The sequence below is a fragment of the Periplaneta americana genome, chromosome 2, assembly GCF_040183065.1.
Source record: "Periplaneta americana isolate PAMFEO1 chromosome 2, P.americana_PAMFEO1_priV1, whole genome shotgun sequence".
Lineage (NCBI taxonomy): Eukaryota > Metazoa > Arthropoda > Insecta > Blattodea > Blattidae > Periplaneta > Periplaneta americana.
The window spans coordinates 162,831,453-162,851,993 of NC_091118.1; the positions used below are offsets into that span (position 1 = coordinate 162,831,453).

A 20,541-nucleotide genomic window follows, 5' to 3' on the forward strand; every position below is an offset into this window, starting at 1 on the left:
TATAACTATTTTTAATAAAATCAAAATCAATTATAAAAACTAAAAACTAATACAATTGCTGTATGGTTGTGAAACTTGGACTCTCACTTAGAGAGAGGGAGAGAGATTAAGGGTGTTTGAGAATAAGGTTCTTAGGAAAATATTTGCGGGTAAGAGGGATGAAGTTATAGAAGAATGGAGAAAGTTACACAACACAGAACTGCACACATTGTATTCTTCACCATTCGTAATTAGAAACATTAAATCCAGAAGTTTGAGATGGGCAGGGCATGTAGCACGTATGGACGAATTCAGGAATGCATATAAGAGGTTAGTTGGGAGGCCGGAGGGAAAAAGACCTTTGGGGATACCGAGACGTAGATGGGAGGATAATATTAAAATGGATTTGAGGTAGGATATGATGACAGAGACTGAATTAATTTTGCACAGGATAGGGACCGATGGCGAGTTATGTGAGGGCTGCAATGAACCTGCGGGTTCCTTACAGCCATGTGTAAGTAAGTAAATACCACTGGTAAATACAATTTATTGCAATTTGAAACATCCGCCATCAACAACCCCACATTCCCACCTATTACGTAATGTTATACGTTATTGGTTCGCGCTTGTTACGATGTTGACATATGTCTCTACTTTTCCTCCAAAGATAATGCATTTGAGAATGGTGTACTTTTTGAGGTTATTGAGGCAGTTGACTGTGAGAAATGCCGATAATTCAAAATAATTAAAAATGGTTACTTTGAGGAAATTTAATAATGAGATGTTTCTATTTCTGTCTTATAAAATTGAACATATTTTAGAAACGAGATTGGAACCAGGGCTGAAACAAACAATCTCTATGGTGTACTATTTATCTAAAACCACTTCCGATTCCGGTGGGTGTCGTCATGGCGGCAGATATTGGAGATATGACAAAACCTCGAGTGGTAATATTGGGAGGTATGCATTGAATTTTGAATATAAATTCTTTGTTATGCAATAATTATTAATATTTTAAGTTAAATTATTTTAAAGTTGTTCAATTCACGTTACCACTTATTTCGTAAATAATTTGTATGTAAATCATTGCTTTCATGTAAGTGAATGCTATTGGTATAATGTTTAATGTGTTCATTATTAACACCTGCACGAGCTCTTAGAAAGAATGAGTCACCCGCATGCCTCAGTCATAAAGAGCTGTGACATTTGTCTACCATATATGAGAGCATATTGTTTGCTAATTGGTACGTGTCGCAGTAGTAAGACTTGTTTGTAGCCTGTAAATATAAATCTCTAATTGGTCTTCAATGCTTTCAGGTAATATTTATGTAATTTAATTTAATGATTTAACAAACAATATATTGATACTTTTCGTTTGCGTTTACAGGTTGTGGTTTCATTGGAAGAAACCTTGTAGAGTACCTGATTGAAAATGACCTCGTATCAGCAGTGCGAGTTGTGGACAAAGTTCCTCCTCAGACTGCATGGCTCAACGAGAAACACCAACACTTATTCAACAATCCCAAAGTCCAATTCAAAAGTGCCAACCTCATAAATCCAGGTATGTTTCAGCCCTTCCTATTGAAACTGTTACAAAATCTAAAATACTTTTCAAGTGTTCTCTTTGCATTCTGACATGATTTTAAGAAAATTGTTTAAGTTGCATTTTACATTCCCTGATACTCACCCTCATGACAGTAGCTGCTGGAAGTGTTGACCATTTTGTGCTGTATAGAGTTCACATCACCTTAAAAAACCATCGTTCACATTCATGAGCTCCACTGCACTGATTTGTCTAATTGCGTCACGAATGTTATCTTTCAGTTGTTCAATTGTGCGAGGATTATTTGCTTAGGGCTACACTCTGATTTTTAGTGTTCCCACACTTCTTGGAGTAAGCTAATATTCCGATTTGTGTACTGTCATGAGGGTGAGTACAAAATTCTGTAATTAATATTTTAATGTTAAATACAACATAATATTATGGTTAGTAAGTATGTATGTAAGTTTTAATTTGCTGAAGCGCTGTTAGCTTAAGGGCCCGGTTGCCGGTGGTCACTTAAGCACTGTGCTGCCCAGCGGCTGACAAATAAACCAGTACTTATCGCTGGAACACACTGTAGAATATATGAAATGAAATTTACAAAAGAAAATAGCTGAATAATTTGGAAGCAAACTCATATTTATTCATTGTAATAATAAATACTGGCATGTAAATTATGCTTTTGAGCTTTTACTTATGGATGTTCTTTCTGCACTATTAACAATGAGAAATTTTCTTATTATTGATACTCTAGATCAGTGGTCGGCATTTTGTGACTTGCGAGTCAACCCCCTTAATACACAAGCAGGATGGCGGGGTAAGGCATGAACTCCCTCCCTTTAGCCATCACTTATTCATTCAGTGTTAAGCAGTTTGGGTGTCCTCCCCCTCCTACCTTCCCCTTTGCTGTGTATTGTTGGCTGCATTTGATACAGTATGTTGTAATTTTTGCCGACTACTGCTCTAGATACTTTTTTTTTTATAACCAACATATTGTTAAACAATCAAAATCATCTACTCCCACTTTCACTTTACATATGTTACAGAATAGTATTTTATTAACAGTAATCTCACTAGAGGCTTCGATTTATCGAGAAAAAATCAAAACTCGAGTGGGATTTGACTACTACATGATTAGAAGAAAGTATATAAAGATTAGAAGAAATAAAGTACTCTAATACAATAAAATATTGACTTACTAAAAATCTATTTCACTAGTGTCAGCTTCACGAAAATATTTGAACGGAGCTGTCATTTTCAGTTGACTGTCTATGCGGGAAACAAATGACGATCGCAAAGCATTTTGATAGTACTGTAAAGAATTTGCAGTTTGAAATGTTGGCAAAGAAAGAAACAAATGCTAGGGAAGTGATAAAATTGTAGCGATAATCCTCGTTTATACTTTTCTTGACTGATATTGGCATTCTGTGCAAGAAATGTGTATAGAACTCTATCTGCTTCAAGGGCGTGTGACCATTAATAGAATTTGCCTTTACTATATCCTGGTAGTTTTTTTCAAAGCTCTGGCCATAAAAATGTTTTTTCTTTTCAAACTAATCTCTATATTTCTACATATAAAAAATTAAAAACGTGCATCAATTAGAAAACAAATAACGAACAAACGAATATGTATTATAATTTATTAAAAAATATGAACATGTTAATGATGAAATGTGTCATTTCAGCATCCTGTCAATCAGCATTGGCTGCGGATGAAGATGGTAGTTGGGATTATGTAGTGAATTGCGCATGTGAAACGAAACCAGGGCAGACTGACCCTGTGTACAAAGAGGGAATTTTTAAGCTTAGTTTAAACTGTGCTACCGAGGCAGCCAAGCTGAATGTCAAGAGATTTGTCGAGGTTTCCAGTGGACATATGTGCTCATCTGATAAGGTAAGTGCAATGCACAGTGTGTGCTCATTGCGTCTGACATGAAATGAATCTAAAGAGGTTTACAGACAATGTTTCCCAATGGAATGAGACATCTTTGATGGCAAAAATGGTGATGAACTTCTCGAGAGTTACAAGAAATATGAATGATTCTGTCTTACATTAGTTGATCCTATATAATTACATAGGCTTGGAACATATATAGTAAAATCTCTTACATACATTTAGTTTATTATTTATATTATTTATTTTTGCAGATGAAATAGTCCTTACATGACTATAACGTGTTAGAATGATGATTTTTATAATTATATTATTTATATTTACATTTATGTTATTTGTATTCATATTCATTTTCCTACATCTTGTACATTTTCGTATATTCATATTCCTGTATTCATATGATATTATTATTATTATTATTATTATTATTATTATTATTATTATTATTATTATTATTGCTTTTATAGTGTACAGATACAACATTAGACATTACACCAATACTTATTCTTTAGTTTAACTTGCTTCATTATTCACTGCCATGTGGCACTAGTTTAGGGTGTAACCTGACTTGCATAGCATTCTGTAGAACTATTCACCTACATAAGTCAAGGGAGTGTCTATATAGGTCTATTTGTTTTGAAATTATCAGTTAGTTTAAACAGATTGCATTGCCTTCATAAGGTGTGGCAATAATCATGCTTGCATTTTTTAATATGAGTATTTAATTTTGAAATTATGCAGATTATAATGTATTGCAATATTACAAAATATTAGCAATTGTTGTGGTCGCAGAGAAAGATGCTATTTATGATGTTTCTAGTAAAGCACATGGAATGTGCAGAGCCAAAGTGCGATGTTGCAACTAAACAGCATTCCCCTTTCCCTCACCCCGACGGCAGACAGCTGAGAATGAACTAGTGGACAGGCAGACAGATAAGTGTAGAAAGGAAGTTAGGGAATATATCTGTGTGGCATCATCATGTCCACTTCGTGGTGCCTGAAAGGCAAGTGACATCTTCAGTTTCAATGGCTAAGTATTCAGGGAGCAGATGGGAATTAAAAAATATACAGTACACAGCTATTAAAAGTTGCTTCTTTCCCCGAGACCATGATAAATTTGATAAAAATATCACATTGCCAGTATCTCTTTATGTGAAAAAATTTTTTTTGGCTAACTATTCTTTCTTCCACTTTTACATAGTCTTCCTAATCCTCCCTTTGCATCCATTAGAACAGGCGTACCCAGCTGGGGCAACTTTAGCTTTCAAGCAAAGTGCGACAGTGATGTAGAATATCTTTTATGTGTATGCCTGCATGGTATTCTGAGATTCTACATCACTGTTGCACTTCGTTTGAAGGTTAGACTGGGCATGTCTGCATTAGACCATTATTTTTAGGGAATATGAACAGCCACTCCTTGTTTGAGCAATGCACTGCGACTTTTCTAGCAGTGTCTACATATTATAGGAAATTGAGATTAACTTTTTATTATAAAATACTTTTGTACAATTTTATCATTTCAAGTAATTGATGTTTCATTTGTTTACATTATTTTTTTTATACTATTGTAATTTATATTTAATCAAATGCAAACCTCACATGTTCAGACATGAACAAAAAAGATTAATTTTTAAGCTCTATAAAATCAATTGTGTCCTTATTTATAATTTTCTAAGACGTGAATAGTGAGAGAATTCCATTTATCAGACACATTTCACTTACAGTAAAACTAAGCATACAAAAAGATTAAACAGAAGAAACACTGTCACTAGAAAATAGGAAGTGGTACAAAGTTACTCTAATAATCCATGTGCACACTATTCCACTGAATTTGTTTCATGCCGACATGTCTAAATGAGAGAAGAGAATATTTCCACAAAAAGTGATCCATAAGTAAACACCACTATAATACACTCAGGGACAAAAAAAAAAACTGGACACTTCTATATTTGCTTGTATTTTGTTGCCAATTATTTCAAAATGAAACAAAACCTATTTAAACAAAATAATGTTTCATTTAGCACCTTATACGACAACATTTGAAAAAAAAAATCTCTGATGAGAAAATTTACAAAAAATTACAAAGGGCGTATAACTATGGCATCGTTTGGTCTAACTGTTTTTTTCATTTTATGGTGCCTTAAACATTAAAAACTCTTTTTAGTAACGGGTATTACCCCCTCTGGCTTGAATAACTGCATCCATAGGTCTTGGCATGCTCTCAATTTGGTTAGCAATGTCTTCTTGAGGAATAAGTTCCCATTCTTTGCCAAGTGCTCACCTCAACTCTTGTAATGATTCTGGTCTCGGTCGTCTATTCTTAACACGCTGTCCCAGCATGTCCCACACGTGTTCAATTGGATTCATGTCTGGACTCCTTGCTGGCCATGGAAGAATATGGATTCCCACTTCTTGGAGATAATCTCCGACCGCATGGGCAATATGCGGCCGTGCATTATCATGCATTAAAACAAAATTATCGCCTAAAAATTGGCCAAATGGCACAACATGATCAGCCAAACATTCATTTATATACCTATCAGCTGTTAGTCTTCCATTTTCAACAAAAACCAATTCTGTACGAGCATCCGTACACACTCCTGCCCAAACCATTACTCCACCACCTCCATACGGCACATTTTCGGAAATGCAACACTGTGAAAATCGTTCTCCCCTCCTTCTCCAAACTCTTTCACGTCCATCAGGTGAGCACAGATTGAAACGGGACTCATCGGTGAACAGAACACAGCTCCACTGTCCATTTCTCCAATCCCTGTGATCATTTGCAAAACGCAGTCGTTCAACTGGATGCATCCTGAGAAGTCTGGGACCAGTTGCAGGTCTACTTGATATCAGTCCACTTGCTTTCAACCTCCTCCTAACTGTTTTGACCGAAATTGAGCGTCCATGCATGTTAACAAATTGCTGGGCTACACTAGTAGATGGCAGGTTGCGCTCCCTAAGAACTCTCAACACCATATACCCTGTCTTCATTTGGATTTGTAGCTCTTGGACGACCCAAACCTGGTCTTCTGGTATATTCTAGGCTCTCTCTATACCGTTTTATGGCATCATGGGTTGTGCTTCTAGCCATATTCATAACATTTGCAATGTAACGTACACTGCGTCCATCATCGTAAAGGGCTACAGCTCGAGCCACATCTTCAGGTCGCATCTTGTTTTAAGACAAATGTTACAACCCCACTTAAACTCAGAAAATGTAAAAATAAAGAAATAACAAATGATAACGATAATGAAGCACAAAATGGTTGAGACAAAATTGTTATAGCTGAGACTCCGAAAGCAAAATTGGAATATTTGGTTGTAATGGCTTGTTTATAAAACAAAAAACAATCAACAAATCAACAATGTATACACGTCTCCATAACAACAGATGGCTACCATAATATTGTATGAGAAGATAATGTTTTGCAAAATACCAGCAAATATTAAAGTGTCCGGTTTTTTTTGTCCCTGAGTGTATTAGGCAGACTGGAAAAATCGTTTTCTGAATATCCCCACCCACCACTTGGTAGGATCAATAATTTTCGTTTCTGAACAAGGAGCCTTCGGATTCATGTCTTTCAAATTTCTCTCAGACTCAAAAATTTTGCTTGAAAAGAAAATGAAGGGAAACTTTTTGTCTGTTAAGAGGTAAAATCTACATAAATGACTTGGCACAAATACATGTAAAATTCGCCATTTGAGAGATAAATAAATATTCAGACTTCGAATACTGCATAGTTAAATAGTTCAAGGAATTTAATCTCTGACTCGTTCATCATGCCTTCCTTCTACCAGTATTGCACAATTTATTTAAGCAGATAAAGCTATTAATGGATGAATACTGTGTAAAAATTATGCTGCAAATGTGTTATTTGAAGTGATGCTGCATATTGTATCAATGTTATAACTATTCGTTTATTCATATTTAATTTCTCACATCAACTGTAGACAGTGTACCTCTTCTAACATTGTAAAAGTGATTACTGCTGTGCTGTTATGATTACCATTCTCACTGTAGTAACTTTCAACTTGAAAGTCTTCTACTAAGGAGTCAAAAACTTGCATATATTACAGTTTTCTTATTTTTGTGTGTGAATTACTCTTTTGTTCAACATTTCTGCAACTCCTGCAATATTACATCAAATCAATTCTATGCTTTCCTATTCTTTGCAACATATCAGTTTCACTCTCCAATAGAGCCATTGATACATATTACAATGCAGAGTTAATGATATAAACTGAAATGCGAGTGTGAGTGTGTCAGCTTTCTTATGTATTCAATGTCGAGATTGCTGACCTCTAACCTAATGTAAATTGGAACTCTTTGCAAAGGTATGTTTGCTTTTTCTTTTCTGCTATGGTATGCTTATGTATTATTGAACATTTTATTTTAGGTTCCTCATAAAGAAGATGGGAAAGTAGATCCATGGACATATATCGCTAAATTTAAGAGACAGGTGGAAGAAGAATTGCATAATATTGCAGGCCTTCGATTTACCGTAGTGAGACCAGCAATTATTTATGGAATTGGGGATCGACATGGCTTAGGTAAGTAAAGTAACCTTGATGTAAAAATCATATAGAAACCTGAATTTATTACAAGAAAAAAATTGAACTGTTTACCTTCTAGAAAGAGAGATGCTTCACTTTGTAAGTTTGTTATAAAATAAACTTTTACTATGCAGTGCAATGCCACGCGAGTAGCCTAGAACAGGTCGCATATCAATGGTCTCTGCGAAACATTCAGTATATATTTCTGCAATAAAAAACATTTTTATTATACTACTAACGAAAATTGATATTTTGTTAAGTAACCTATATCTTACATATTTCAAGTTGAAAATGAACAATATTTTGGGTCACTCTTATGTAAAAAACAAGTTATGAATTGACTATATTTTTTATTGAGTGTGTTAATGTCAAAAGTACAATACATTTCAGAATAATGGTTAACTATGTACAGTAGTGGCAAAAAAACCCTGACTGATGGAATAATCGAATTCCCCGAAATGAGCCACTGCGCATGCCACACCCGCATTCACAAGATAGCGAATAATCTATTGAAATTGTTGTAGTTTCGACTGCTGACGTAGCCCATTTCGAAAGCCATAAGAAAATAAGCTGATAAAATTCATGTTCTGGGAATAATAATTTAATTAATTAGTAAAATATTGGTGCAATCGAAAAGTATTGGGAATAAATTTGAATAAGGAACAAAAAATAGTTTCCTTCCCAGGCAGGATTCGAACCACGAAAGTCTTAGTTACCAGTCTATCGTGCTCTGGAGTGAACAAGGCTCTGAAATCAGCTACAAGGGTCGGTCCGGTTTTTTTTTACCACTACTGTACAGTACATTCCACATTCATGCACTCACCTACACATTAACACAAATGGACAGAATTATGCAATAACGGACAACCAGCAAAATCAATTTTTAGAGATATTTAGGTATTGCAATATGCAAATAACTTCGGAGATTCATTTGAAAGCTTAAGTTGCTGTTGTTGTTGTTTCCTAATGCCAGGCGTTTGACAATAAAGTCATTTGACCTCTTGCACTCCAATATTTTTCAAAGATATTATCATGACCAGCCACTGAAGCACAGATTTTGAGGTGTTCCGAATCCATTTCTTGGTTTGAGTTGCACAATGGGCAGTTAGGGGACTGATATATTCCGATTCTATGCAGGTGTTTGGCCAAACAATCATGGCCTGTTGCCAATCTAAATGCAGCTACAGACGATTTTCGTGGTAAATCGGGAATTAACTGTGGATTTTGATGCAGGGAGTTCCATTTTTTCCCTTGGGATTGAGTTATCAAATTTTGTGCATAGTTAAATAGAAGGAATTTAATCTCTGACTCGTTCATCATGCCTTCCTTCTGTCAGTATTTGCACAATTTATTTAAGCAGATAAGTTAAAGCTATTAATGGATGAATACTGTGTAAAAATTATGCTGCAAATGTGTTATTTGAAGTGATGCTGCATATTGTATCAATGTTGTAACTATTTGTTTATTCATATTTAATTTCTCACATCAGCTGTAGACAGTTTACCTCTTCAAACATTGTAAAACATTAAACAACTTGCATAAATTACACTTACTTTTTAGTCCCCTAACTGTCCATTGTGCAACTCAAACCAAGAAATGGATTCGGAACACCTCAAAATCTGTGCTTCAGTGGCTGGTCATGATAATATCTTTGAAAAATATTGGAGTGCAAGAGGTCAAATGACTTTATTGTCAAACGCCTGGCATTAGAAAATAACAACAATTTATTATTATATATAACAGTGTATCTGTGACAGACATTTGCTTAATTTCAGTTTTCATGAAATCACTTGTGTGGAATGGAATGCTTGAGAAACTGTCGTTATTATGAACAACTATTTGGGTAGATACTGCATACAAAACTATACTATACTAAAAAACATTTTTCAACAATTGAAATTTCGACCTGAAAGTTCATTTTGCTGACATAATTTGTATCTAACTTTGAGTAAAATATTATTGATTTCAGCACCTCGTCTCGTAATTGGTGCAGTATACAAACATCTGGGTGAGATGATGAGGCTTCTATGGGGCAAAGACATGAAGATGAACACAATTCATGTTACTGATCTGTGTCGAGCTATCTGGTATTTGGCATTAAGGGATGATACATTATCTCAAATTTACAATATTGTGGACCGAGGAGATACTACACAAGGAATGATCAGTAATTTGGTATCTGAGATCTTTAACATTAACCATGATTACTATGGTTCTGTACGCTTATCAATGTATAAGGTATGTTTTCGTCAATTAAAAATGAAATCACCTGTTACCTATAATATTCTCAATGAGAAGAATCCCCTCTCCCCCTTATTTTCAAGGGCCATAAGTCCTAGAAAAACATGTGAAAATCCTGAATTATGTTTTTTGAATACAAAGTTTATAATTCATTAACTCATTCATAGTTTTCTGTCCAAGGGCAGGTTTTTCACTGCAAACCCAATATTCTCCAATCCACCTTCCTCTCAGTATCTGTTCCATATGCATCTTCCCTTCCTCTGGACATGAGAGAAATTTTAATGTCAGAAAAATAATTCTTTGAAGGTGGTTATGCAGTTGTGGCCCATAGCTAATCAAAAGTTAGCAAACTGCTTTACGTGATAAAATACATTTCGAGTTTTTCGCAGAAATGTTTCCAGTTTCCCTGATACCGAAAATGTGATCTTGGGAATACCATCTGTTTATGTATAACGATTTCTTCTAAATTATTGGTTGAATTTTCATATTCACTATTTACAAATCAATTTACCTGAGAGTGATAAACATGAAATATAATAATTTTAGTAAAAAATTAATCAGCCTTTATTTTTAAATATAACATTTTTCTCCAATAGCTGGATATGGCAAGTTTAGTAGACGAAGTAAATGACAAGCATCTTGGGCCATGGGCAGAAGCATGTGCTCAAAGTGGAGTGGAAAATACACCACTGACACCATACATTGACCAAGAACTATTGTATAATAAGCACCTGTACCTGGATTTTAGTAAATTAGAGAGCACTGGATTCTCTTGGCAAGTACCACAGATCACCAGAGAGAAACTACAGGAGGTGAGTAGAATAAAATATTTACTTCCATTATGTCCATTCCAGGTCAGTTTGTCCACAGTCATATAGCCCATCTTCATTTGGTACACGGACATTTTGTCCATTAGCATACTACGCGACCAAGGCGGGAACCGTTTTGTTTGGTGGTGCTGCGATTCGTTTCACAATACAGGCCGTGCTGTAAAGTCCGCATCAGATGCAAAATGAAGCACATGCTGAACTGCGCTCTTGTTTCATTATTATTAACACGCTTTATATGTTATATGTTCGTATATACAGTTAACTTTATTGTTTAGTTTTATTTTATCATATGCTTACATAGGAATCTATTTAGAAAAAACACCACAACATCGGTGTTTGTAAAGGAGGGAACATGAATCGAAAGTAACGTAAACTAATGTAGGTACTGTATTTTATACAATACTTCATTTGATATACATTTCTTACCTTAGCATTTTAAAGTGACCGGACTCCTGACATCATATAATGAGGAAAGCACCCGGTATAAAACCATCATTATCATCAGCATGGACTACTATAAGTCGTTGACCTGCACTGCTATTTGTATAAACTCCTGACACGTTTACGTCTTGCTAACTTTTGTGGACAGTGTAATGGGTGTGGAACTATGTTTCGTCTAGGTAAATAACAGGCTACTACATCAGAGCGATCTATTAGATATTTCCTTTTATCTTTACATTTTTTAAATGAAAAACCCATGGATAGTATGAGTTTTCTTAAAGTTTCCTTGCACCCTGTAAAACCTATCCCTCTCTTACAAAATTTATGCAACTCTCCTAATGTTTGAAGCTCTTTGTATAGACTATAATATTTATGAACTTCTGTTCTTATGATACATTTGTCCATGTCGTCTAATTCAACCTTATTTGCAGGAGGTCATCTAACTTTGTTTGGTGTCGATATTTCTACACCCTTGTCCTCACATTCTTTACTTTCCTTTCTGATTCTACTAATTGTTTCTTTATTTAACTTCACATTAGGTGCAGCACGCTCTGTTGTCTTCGACAGAGGTAGGAATAAACCAGTTGTCTTTTATTTATCACAAAACTTTATGGCATTATAAATAATGCTCCGCGCTTGGCTACGAAACACACGTCTCCCTACATGCAGCATTGCGATCAGATTGAAACACTAGGCATTGGATGTGATGACACTCCAGCAGTAAACATACGCAGCGAGCACGGAGTTTCTCATTCTGCCACGAAGGGTCCCGCCTTAGTTGCGTAGTACCTAATTGTTGAATCAATTGTTGTGAATTCAGAAGAGTATATTTATATTCTATTGACAGTGTTTTTTTTTTTTTTTTCAAAATTGTAACAAGAATTTATTAATTTTGTGGTTTGGAGCCTGCATGCTGTTAACGAGTCTCATAGTTAAAGTTGCTTTATTGGTTTTAGGCAAAGTTTTCAAATTAGGGATGGTGGGGTTTTATTCATGTATGCATTTTATATTTTGTGTTTCACTTGTGTTCAATTTGTCTAATTTATTGCTTCCACCTGATGATGATTTCTTGTAAAATCGAAAATATTCGTGGATACTACCAAGAATTATAATGTGATTATTGTAACAAAACTTGTTTTTGCACCAATCTAATAAGTTGTTGACTGAAATTGTAATATAATTTTTCTTATATATTATTCAACTTATCTGAACTTCAACCTCAACATGACTTTTAAAAACTTAGTGAGCCAAAATTGCTTAATAAGGGAAAAATTTTCAGCAAAATTGATCGTTTTATCAGTATGATTATGAAACAAAAAAAATCAGTATGCCTAATAAGTAGAAACACCGTAAAATGGTAAATAAAATACATAAAAGTTGATATATAAAACTACTGTAATTCGTGAAAAAAGTCGGTATTTAAACATGTAAATCATGAAAAAAAAAAAAAAGTTTAATTTAAACATGACAATCACTATTGATCATTGCATTCTGTAGAACTTCAGTAATTTAGTTTTTTCATTAGTATGACATGGCTCCATTCAAATTTAACCCAGAGAGAATTTTTGTGGGCAGAAAAATGCCGACCTTGATGAAGAAACCAATATCAGTAATACTATTTACACTCTAGATCAGCCATTTTCAACCCCTGTGCTGCGAGAAAATTAATATACTGTAGTAAAGGTTGTTATAGTAAATTGGAAGACTAAAAGTGAAAAGAGTAGTAAAAAAGTGAGTCCACAAGAATCAATATTCAGTGTATGAGGCACAAGTCAATATTCAGTAATATTTTCCCTCCTAAAACCCTCAAAATTCCTCCTTGATTCGAAACCATTGGTTAGATTAAATAAGTGTGCCGCGTGATTTTAAATTACACCTTTAGTGTGCTACATGTTGGAAAAGGCTGAAAAACACTGCTCTAGATGGAGAAAAGTGTTATCTGAATATAAAAAACATGTCTGTGTTCATTTGCATATTATAACAGGCTGCTTGGCTGTGAAATTATCAAAATACATTATTCTTTAGTCTTCCTTGCCTACTCTTGCTGAAAATATGGTAATAGTAATATGCGTTACAAGAACGGTATGTTGAAGTTTTCATGTTCAAGGAAAAGTTTGAAAAAGCGAAACATAGTTGAGCTTTTTTAATTTCCGAGAATTGAAAGAAAACATACCGCTCGTGTATCGTACATTATTTTGTGCGAAGATCGTTTATTACATACCTGAAAGAGGAATTTCTAATTAGTTGCAATGAAATCTCCATTTTGGTTTCTGTTCAATGACGGCAAATTTGCAAACCAAAAAATCTATCTTCAACATTGTTGCTTTAAAATGTTTTCTGTGTTTACTATACTCCAGCAGGCCGTGAGATACGTCTGTCTTTTTTTTCCCCCATTCTATGATGAGTCTGGAATCTTGTTGATTTTTTCACGGCTTCCTTAATGTTACTTGCATCACGAATGCAGTAACTTTAGTGGAGATGTAGAGTTTACTTAATTTTTGCAAATATTTAAAAACAATCATTAACAGTGCAATTTAGGTGAAATTGCAGTCGTAAGTTTCCAATTTATAATTATTACTATATTGAACGTCTCTAAAAATAATATGTTAAAAGCCTAAAGCAGTAAAATCAATATGTCACTTAAGCGGTAAGAAGAGGGAAATTGTTGTGTGTTAGGTTGGGAATACTGAATGTGGAATTTTAGACTTTCCGCGGATTGGTTTTGTGCAGAAACCAAGCAAATACGCACGATCTCGCACAAATATCTTTATACGTTTCTTCTTGTTGTGTTAATGTGTAACGAACCTAAGCACTGTGCATGCATGACACAAATTTTCATTTTTCACAGCTGGTCAGTCATGCTTTCCATGTTATAAAACATGAAAGACAAACCCATTAATTTCGTACCTTATTTTGAATGTTTCATTGTCGAAAATAAAATAATGGAATTTCGTGACCAATGAATGTACGATTCAGCGACAAAAAAAATTGCCGAATTCGCAAAGAAAAATGCGAAAAACAAGCAAAATTCGCGACAAATTGTGATCGTAAATAGTGTATACAGAACAAGTTTCATTCATACATAGGTACACAAATTTGAACTCTATTACCCAATTTGAAATTCGTGAAAAAATATTTCTAAAAAAAATTGATGTCCCTACTAATTAGCAGAAATGTTCGGAAAAATTTTCATCATTACTGTTAACAGAGCCAGGAAAAATGCAGCTCTGCTCCTACTGCATAAACTAGCCACAAATTGCATTTGATGTCCAATTGTGGAGATTTAAGGCTGGTTCACAATAAACCGGGAACGGAAACGGCAACAAGAACGAGGATGGAAATATTGTTAAAATAAATGTATTTAAATGTGAAGATTCACAATTAAATATTGTGAACACTCACATTTAAATACATTTTAACATTATTTCTGTTCTCGTTCTCGTTGCCGTCAAAATATTGAAGCTGGTGCAAATTTGAAAAGGTTACATTACATTGCACTGCTTATTTTTATATGCATATATACTATAATGAAACATTTTCTTCTCTTCTGTTCTAGATCATCAAAGATTATATAGCAATGAACCTGTTCCCTCGGTCACTTCTCTTGTGATGATGTGAGCTGAGACGTAGCCTTGTGAGCTGAACTCGACTGTTGGCCTACTATAGTACTTTACTATACCAGCCTGTGATGAAAATGAAACTCTGGGTGATTAATTTTTGTTTTTGTAGTGTGTTACCAAATAATACCACAGTCTTTTTATTAATGATGATTATGGATATTGACTGGAAGCATTTAAAATGTTCACGTTATAAGAAAATATGGTTCTAAGGCTGATTGTATTCTTGTGCAGAGCAAGAAAGATACTGACAAAACTGAAAATGTTTTGTAGACCTTGAATATTCTAGTTCAGAGGTGCCCAACATAAAAGACTAATAACCTAGTTAAAGGATATCAGTAAATTGTACCTATATCTATTTGAACAAATTCTTTAATATCATAAGGGTAACCCCATCTAAGAAGGGTCCAATTTCCTCTTTAAGTGAAATAAGCATTGCATATATAAGGAGATCCCTTATTTACAATCTTCTTTTTTCCCTCTAATTTTCAATTTCCATACAGTTTCTCTTTGATATATAACTCGTATTATTTCTTAGAGAAAGATTGTGTATAATACTGACATATTTGGCTGAGCACACCGTTTTCGAAAAAGACTGACTGTGAAGCGTTGAATTTGTTAATCATGTTGCTTCTTTATTAAAAGCAACAATATTATACCATTACCATGGAAACTATTGAGTACTCGAATTTAACTGAATTTTGTTGTGTGCGTTATCATAGTGTATGGTTCACAATCATTTTCTGTGAAATGATCTAAAAGTGTGGGGTAAATTGATAAAATATTTAGCATAAAAGTTAAATCTGGTCACATTAGGAAGTAACTATTATTTACATAATATATATTGTTCCTTACTATTAAACTATATTTACATGAATAGGAAGTGCAAATTATATTTCCAGTATTTAAAAATGGAGCTCTTCTTAAAATACGATCTTTTTCATAATCTACCACTCAGAGTTGGATTAACAGTCTGTTCTTCCTTTACTCCACTATTGTTTGTGGTTTTTCAGCATCTTGTTTCACAAAAATTCTACTTCAAGTTCTTCTTGATTTTCTTTTTCCTTTTAACAATTGTTCATTCTCGTGTAAATTTATGTCTTTTTTTTTTTTATTCTACACATGAACTTTGAAAATAAAAAAGACTAGGATTAAATTTTTGTAAGTCAACGACTATGCTAGTTGTACTATAATGATGGTAATGGAAAATGGTGATAAATGGAATGCAAATAAGAATACATACACAGAAATTACATTTTTAAGAACTAAGGGTTGTGATCAGAATTAGGAATATATTGACTAAACCAAAAACAACATCTAAATAGAATAAATTCCACACGACCGGTCAGGGTAGCATACAAATATTGACGATCAGGAAGACCAAAAAAGATATGAAAGGATCTGCTGTGAAATCGAACAGGGAAATATCCAAACCCTGAAGTGGAAATGATAATACTTTTAATATCTTCCCAGTATTATTTTTGGGTTGTGTGATTATGTTCTTTAGATTACTTAAGGAGGGTGATGGGTGAAATTTCTATTTTCTACATTTTTCAAGCTACATCCTCGATTTTTTGTACAAAATCACTGTGTGATAGAAAATGATGTAAAGTTTCATTTCTGTGAGTCAAATAGTTTCTGAGTTAAAAATATTCTGAAAAATTTGCATATTTCAAAATAAAATGTGTTACTCAATTTTTGAGAAAAATGTTTGAAATTTTTTTGCAAGGCCACTGGCATATAGGGAAACATCACACATCAATTTTCCTATATCTTTATTACAAAAGGGGGGAAAAATTTTATTACCACTGCATAACTAAAAATAGAAATTTTCCATTGTCACTATAAATATTTGGTTTTTTATTTTAAAAAGTATTCATTTAATCATAAAACTCATGTGCTATTTTGTTACCACAGCATATAGAATATGCAGTAAAAATTTCATGTTCACAGCATCAAAATTGTAAGAGCCTTTACATTTCGAACCTGACGAAATGTGCTGGAGAAAGAAGTGTGAGAAAACAGCTTGCAAAATTTGCATGGAATTGAAGTTCAAGGGTGCAGCCATTATTTTGTATATTGCGTAATTTTTATGCTTTCAAGCACCACAGAACATTGAAACTTGCTCAACTCCCACACATCAAAAACAGTTTTGCATCCAAGAGTTCCTGAACTATAGAACCGTGAGTTCTCTTCTTTTTGAAATATACTATATACAGACTATTCATGCAATAAAGAAAGCTGATATGTTACTTTTGTATATCTCTCTTCCGTTTTTATGTAAAGGTTCAGAAACTTTTGGACTGAGGTGATGCAAAACTTTTTTTTGATGTGTGTATAAATAAGAGGTTGTGGATTCATTTTTTTTTACAAGAAAACGAAAATGCGATTTTTTGACTGAAAATGGCCAAAATGGCCACCCATCATCGCCTCTTAAAATTTGTTTTGACTATAGCAGAAGGCTACAGCATTCAGAGCTGAGCTATAAAATAGAGTATGTTTCTCATCTTACTTTCTCTTTGCATAATCTTTTATAATTGCATCACACAATGCACTGACTTTTTTTTTTTCACTTTAAATTTGAATAATGTGAAGTCACAATAAAAAAAATTGAAGTATGACAACTTGGGGTTATGTAATATTGTTCTTTGCACACCATTAGCCAAATGAGTCGAATATCATCCTTCTACACTTGCAACCTGGGTTCGAATCCCATTGGGCCCAAATAGAATTTGTGGTGGGCAAAGACAGTTCTTAATGATAGGTTACTCTCGTTTCCTATATCAGCATTCCACCATTGCTCCATTAATTATTACTATCATGCTATACAACATAGTTCACATCCCATGATGCATTGATGCCTATGACAGCAAAAAGAACTTCGTTTCATTACGTCACTCCTACATAGAAATGTTTCGGTGAATGATGCAAAGTAGAGTATTCTGTCATACATACATACATACATATACACACATATATTCTTCCTTCACAGTTTAAGATTTTTTATAGAATTTTCAAATATAAGAATTTATTTTCTTAATTATAATAAGCAATGTTTTGATAATCAATGCACAGAAGACATAAGCTTACTGGTCATAATATCTTGATAACTTGTAATTTTTTCATTATGAATTGTCGTTGAAAGAAATATATTATTGCATTTAAAAATGCCATATAGATAATGTAATTAATATTTTTGCAATGTAAATACAGTACAACAAAGTATTTTATGTCTTTATGTTGTAGCTCTTAGTTCTTTGAAGGAATTCGATCTGTTATATGTATAGAATTGATTTTACAACAGATACTTGACTAATACTGGACAGTTCTTTCATGTCGACATCAGTTCAAATCTTGAATTCATGTAAATATGATGTTTAAGGGTGATGGCTAATATTTGAACTATATGTCCCCGAACATATGTGACAAAATCATGTAGTGTGAGCCTTTAGTTACAGAAATATTTCTTTGATTGCTCTTATGTTATATATATATATTTTGTAACAAACTTCACCAACATTTGTGATGTGCATATGCATTGTAAGAATTATATTTAAAAGATTAGTTTGTACTTGACAAATATTGCTATATTTTCTGTTTGTTGGCCATCAAGTGTCATACACTCACTGATGAACATGATGCTATGAAAAGAGCAATTCATAAGACAGTCTGTGCCTATAATACAATTCTATGTTACAAGTGGAATAACTTCAATATAAAAATTTGAAGTCACATTAGCCTCATACTATGCACTTTTATCTACAGGTAATGAAATGCTTATCTGTTCTCCTCTCCTTAATCTTTCTAAAGCTTCAGATCTCTTAAACGAATAACTATGCCTGACAGTTTTACTTAAACTAATGCATAGGCTAGTTATGTAAAATTTGAAAAATAAGGGACAAAATAAGTACTCAGGACTTTCATATCTTTGCACACTTGATTGCGCAGACTACTGGCACTGTCGTAAGTCCCTTTTCTTTCTGTCGTAAGGGTTTGTGAAATCCAAAGCTAGGAATAATTATATTTTCTTAAAAATTAAATCAGCAATAAGATCATCCTCTTTCTTGATCTGTATCAAGTTTAGTTGAGTATTCTAATACATTGGAGTGAAATCTTCATTGTGATTGATTTTAGAATGCGCATTCCAAGTGGTTTGTTAGAAATATCTTATGTGATTAAATCAAAGCCATAAGTTATGTTTTGCAATAGTCACAGTATTCTGTACTCTATATTGTCAACTGATTATCCAGTGGCTATTATCCTGTATCTTTAAAGAGAGAGAATATATTAGATTACTTATTTTAAATGTGTATATTGTTAAAAAGTTACTACACATTCCAGTTATATATTTTACTTGCCAATTATACATTGTTGAACATTGTCTGGTGTTGGTCTATTCCTATGGCAGGATTAAAGATTTTTCATGGTTTTCTCGAGAAATTTTGAGATAGAGTAAGTCACACCCAATACCTCTTGTAGGCTTTCTAATTTATCATAACCTTCTGCTCTTTAAAAAAAAAATAAAATCTTACTTAGCACAAATGTGGTGTGTTTTTGGATGTATTTGTTTGCATTTCATGGCGTTGTGATGCAACACAAAATGTTAAATATATTTTATACAATTTTATTTCTTTAATAGTGTCAAACCATTGTACAGAACCAGAAACGTCTGTATACAAGAGGTAATATACTTGTACAGTAGAAGCCCGATATGACTCTGTCCAATACACCACAGATTCAGATCTAACGCCGTGAAAAATGTGTCCCCTGAGAAAAAACAGGATTTTTAGTAGAATTCTACATTGTAAAGATTCAGTAAATTACTCTCCATTACAGTTTATCATTAACTCTTACTTGAGTTGACAGAGTCCTGTGCCATTTCTAGCCGTCTGTTACTGTAATTCCGCATGATTGAACATTTTGATTCTGAATAGTTTTGTAAAATGCATTTAATTCATAATAGTTTTAAAATGAGTTAAGTGGACAATAAAGAATTGACTCTGCAGACAGCAGCCAATTTTGGCTGTTTTCTCAGAAAGCCTTCTTACATAGTGCTCTATATTTAGGTTCTCATCTCTAATCAACTGGCACCCTAACCCATTGTCTCCTGGCTTAGTTGTCTCATTTGTGATGCCTTATGGTGTCAGGCCTGTCTTCAGACAGTTGACTAAAAAAAAAAATCTCTAATCACTAGTAAATACAGAAGGCAACAACTCTCATCTTCTTGTCAATAGGTGATAGTCTTATACAGTACATTCGTGTAATATTGTGTCTCGAGTTCAGCGCACGTCATGATATCTCAGAAAAAAAAATCGCATTTAGCAAGTGATAAACGGAAATAATTGATTGTGTGAAGAATGGTAGTCGAAGAAAAGTTCATCCCAGATGGAGCAATTAAAGGATAGATTAAATTGAAGGTTAAACTTATAAGTATTGTTG

The 20,541-nt window shown here is 33.7% G+C and overlaps 1 protein-coding gene across 1 annotated transcript; it reads left to right on the forward strand.

Moving 5' to 3' along the window:
* Positions 1 to 828: 828 nt before the first annotated feature.
* LOC138694739 (uncharacterized) lies at positions 829 to 16,229 on the forward strand. The gene is made up of 7 exons (XM_069818743.1): positions 829 to 939; positions 1,367 to 1,540; positions 3,208 to 3,416; positions 7,817 to 7,970; positions 9,943 to 10,211; positions 10,811 to 11,026; positions 15,042 to 16,229. The coding sequence occupies exons 1-7, from the start codon at positions 888 to 890 to the stop codon at positions 15,093 to 15,095; spliced, it is 1,128 nt and encodes a 375-aa protein (XP_069674844.1). The 5' UTR covers positions 829 to 887; the 3' UTR covers positions 15,096 to 16,229.
* Positions 16,230 to 20,541: the final 4,312 nt, after the last annotated feature.